This window comes from Heterodontus francisci, chromosome 5, assembly GCF_036365525.1.
Source record: "Heterodontus francisci isolate sHetFra1 chromosome 5, sHetFra1.hap1, whole genome shotgun sequence".
NCBI classification, from domain to species: domain Eukaryota; kingdom Metazoa; phylum Chordata; class Chondrichthyes; order Heterodontiformes; family Heterodontidae; genus Heterodontus; species Heterodontus francisci.
The window spans coordinates 150672277-150675904 of NC_090375.1; the positions used below are offsets into that span (position 1 = coordinate 150672277).

Sequence of the window (3628 nt, forward strand, 5' to 3'; positions counted from 1 at the left end):
CCGATTCGACAACAAAGCTATACGTCAGACAAGTCATCAGGAATGGGGTAGACTGTGCTGACTTCTTTCTTTAAAGCACGACATTCTAGCATCATTAAAAACATGAACTTGAAAAGACAATCATTGAAGTCAATCAGGCTAATTTGGTGCCAGGAAATGTGACCGAAATCCCACATCCTTCGCCGCATTTAGACTGGCAGATAGCTCACACGAAATACTAAAACAATATCTGTTTCTTTAATAACACTTTTAATCGCCTTCATCGACGTCGTTACAAAAATAGGCCTACTATTTTTTAAGCAAAGGTTCGGATTTTTTTTCTATCAAGCTGATCAAAATTTTTAAATAAGAAAAAAAAAGCAGATCGCTAGAAGTGCTTTTTGCTAAATCGCTTTCAGACAGTGTGCAAACTACACCTGGGGTCTAGGATTTAACTCAGGTCACATCGTTGGTGCTTCCAGACATCCAGATGTATCTGTACTGATATTGAATGTTCAATCCAAACCCTGATACTGGAGCCATATTCATCTACAGGTGTTTTTTTTTTATATTTTGTAACTTTTTTTTAAAAAATGTAGAAATCATACAATAACATTTACACAAATCTCTTTGGTGTCTGTTCGTCCGTTGATACAAAATTTCATAGAAACTTGTTTTCTTCTCTTCTGAGTGCAGTCCCCTGTCCTTTCAAACACTTCTGTTCAGATACGGTTAGACAGGCAAATGTCGTTTTAGTGCAAATCGTAAAGGTCACAAAGTAAAAAAATACGTTTGACCCAGCGGCGGGGTGAACGTGTTCCTTTCAAGTATCTCTCAACAAGCTGAATATTTACTTCCAATAGAAGCAAGCATCTCCTTTTAGGTAAACCAAAGAAAGCCTTTTTTTTAAGATTGCATAGTTCTGGTCTTAGGCATCTTACACACGTGGAAGTATTTTTGCAAAAAAAGAACAGTGCACCTCCTTGGTAAAGCTCGGCCCCGTGTTCAAACAACAGAAAGTTAGATCTTGTGCATTTTGTCTGGAAAAGTGCCATAGAGTGTCACGATGAGAGCAAAGTAAATGCACCAGAAGAAGCCAGCTGTGTGTGTGTGTATGTAAGAGTACAGGTGAGTGTAGGTCAGAGTGGGAAAGAGCTGTGAGCCACAGGTAGAGAAAGATGCCTGGCTGAGAGGGCCACATGGGGTTTGGTCCAGCTGGATCCATGTTAGACCCTGTCTGATATCAATCCTCGTATGTACTTGTCTAAAGTCTGAGCTAGTTATATAGCTCTGGGGAGACCCACCCAAGGTAATGTCCTAAGTCTGGCGTGTGTAGTATGTGTCTGTTTTTTTTCTCTCCTTTTCTGAGTCTCTCTTTGAGTCTGGGTGTGTATTTGACAGGGTTTATGAACAGCCACACTCCTCCACGATCATGTTCTGGATGTCTTTTTTCACAATGTTGTGCCCGTCATCGTAATACAGCATGGACATTGCCCTGAGTTTGGTGGGGACACAACATGATTTGATATTGTTGAAAGGGCTGTAACCCCTGATCCTGTAATGGTTGATGACAGCCGAGTGGAAGGAGAGGGAGGAACCCGAGGTCCCGGCGATGTGACTCGGACATTCACCCTCACAGTAGTTCCCATAGTACCCGGGCGGCGCTATGATCCAGTCGCTCCAGCCGATGTCTCGGAAATTCACATAAAACTGCTTCCTGCAACAGATGTTGACCTTTCCGTCGCATTCCAGCCCCCGCTTGCGGATCCGGTGAGTGTGTGCGTCTGATTCCCGGACCAGCAGCATCAGGAAGGGGCGGTGAGACTCATCCTTCTCGGCCGGCTCAATGAGCACTGGGGAGACGGCAGCCTCCTGGCACAGGTCGCAGGAAACCTTCAGCATCAGGGACCTCTCCTGACTCGCCAGGATTGCTTGCACAGTCCTCGACACTGGCAGGGTATGCCAGCCACTCCTCTTGATATCCACCTGCTTCTCGCTGATAGCCTTGCTGCCATCTCCTTCCTGGTGCAGCCTGATGGTCACTTTACTCCTGCTTCGGTTGGACTTGTTCGAGAGCTTCAGGTAGAGCCAGATGTTGGCCTGATCCACCAGGGAAAGGTCACCTTCTTCCTCCTTGGCGATCTGAAAGTGGACGACATCCTGGGACGGACCTTAGAACCAGAAAGGAAAAGAGAAATGCACAATATGAATCTGTTAGTCGGTGACAGTCAGAAGCAGAGATAAAACCAATATTTCTCTTTGATTCTGAAAGCGACTGCCCAGTCGGTGATCTACTGTTTCACTATATCATTGCTCCGGAGTTTGATTCGTCGAATGGTACAGCGCAGAAGAAAGCCATTCGATCCATCTTGCCTATCCCGGCTTTTGAATGGGCTGTGCAGTTAGTCCCACACCCTGCTCTTTTATCATAGTCCTGCAAATGATCTCTCTTTGAAAGTTACCATTGGATCTGCTTCCACCAGCCATTCAGACAGTGCATTCCAGACCAGAACAACTCCCTAATGCAATAAAAAAAATCTCCTCATCTCCCCCAATTACCTTCAACGTGTGTCCTCTGATTACAGACCCTCCTGTCACTGGAAACACTTTCTCATTATTTGACCTATCAAAGCCCTTCATAACTTTGAACACCTCAATTAAGTCTCTCAAGTTGTTTCATATCCGGACTGTTATTATCCCTTTGACCCCTAAAGCTTCTTGCTCAACTGAGCATCTTTCCTTTCTGTGCAAATAATATCCGAAATATAGACTACCCTAAAAGGGATAACATCGCAGATATAGAAATCATATTCAACTTTATTTCAAATGTAAATCCAATTATTAGTACTTTAACCTGAATAGAAAACACAATACAATGCTGGAAAATATATATTGAATTGATTGAACTGACCTGCCTCAGCGAAGCTGATGATCTCTGAAGCCTGTTCGGGTTCGTTCAGTACTGACTTACTGGACGAATGCTCTTCGATTTCCACTCTGCCGTCCTCTCGCACCCGCCCTACGTGCAGTTTCTTCAAGGCGTTTAAAAGTGCGGCTTTGGGCACCGGATGGGTAATGTTGGGCCTGTTCTTCAAGTGCAGCATGTTCAGGATGTGCCTCTTCACGGCTTCCACCAGCTGACTGTCCACGCCGGCTATGTCGGGCTGCAGCTTGGGGAGGGAGCAGCTCGGGCAGTCCGACACCGGCCCCTCCTGGGCAGGTAAGGTGGGAGAAGCCCGCGTGCAAATTCCACCGAGCAGCAGAAATATTCCACCGAGCAGGTAAACTGACATCTTCAAAGCTACCGGGGAGGGGGAGGTGGCAGTGCTTGGGACAGAAGTTCCCAAAATAAAAATATAGTTTGCAAAGAAAAAGTTTGACTGAAGTTTTGTATAATGGGTCGGAAATTGTTCCAACTCCTGCTGGAGGCGACAGAGATGCTGTTTGTGAGGAGAGCTTGCTCAATAAATGAGACAGATGTCTTTTCGATATGATGGTCGCGGCTACTGTTAAAACTGCTCTCTCTCTCTGGGACAGCCTCTTGTCAGTCTCTCTGCTCTGCTTTGCAAACTTTACAGTTGAGAGACTGAAGTTTTGCTCTTTCTCTCTCTCTCTCTTCTCCCAGTGCTGACGTCTGGAGAACTCGGAG

The 3628-nt window shown here is 45.4% G+C and overlaps 1 protein-coding gene across 1 annotated transcript; it reads right to left on the reverse strand.

Annotated features, from left to right (window-relative positions):
• Nucleotides 1–262: 262 nt before the first annotated feature.
• inhbaa (inhibin subunit beta Aa) lies at nucleotides 263–3383 on the reverse strand. The gene is made up of 2 exons (XM_068030964.1): nucleotides 2891–3383; nucleotides 263–2150 (listed from the first exon to the last, which is right to left on the reverse strand). Exons 1-2 carry the CDS (start codon nucleotides 3270–3272, stop codon nucleotides 1384–1386), a joined length of 1149 nt encoding a protein of 382 aa, XP_067887065.1. The 5' UTR covers nucleotides 3273–3383; the 3' UTR covers nucleotides 263–1383.
• Nucleotides 3384–3628: the final 245 nt, after the last annotated feature.

What these genes read in the sequence shown, in the direction of transcription:
- inhbaa (XM_068030964.1), bottom strand. Translation starts at nt 3,272, where the DNA reads ATGTCAGTTTACCTGCTCGGTGGAATATTTCTGCTGCTCGGTGGAATT. An exon ending in CATCAGCTTCGCTGAGGCAG is followed by an intron (nt 2,151 to 2,890) that starts GTCAGTTCAATC and finishes TCTGGTTCTAAG; the next exon opens with GTCCGTCCCAGGATGTCGTC.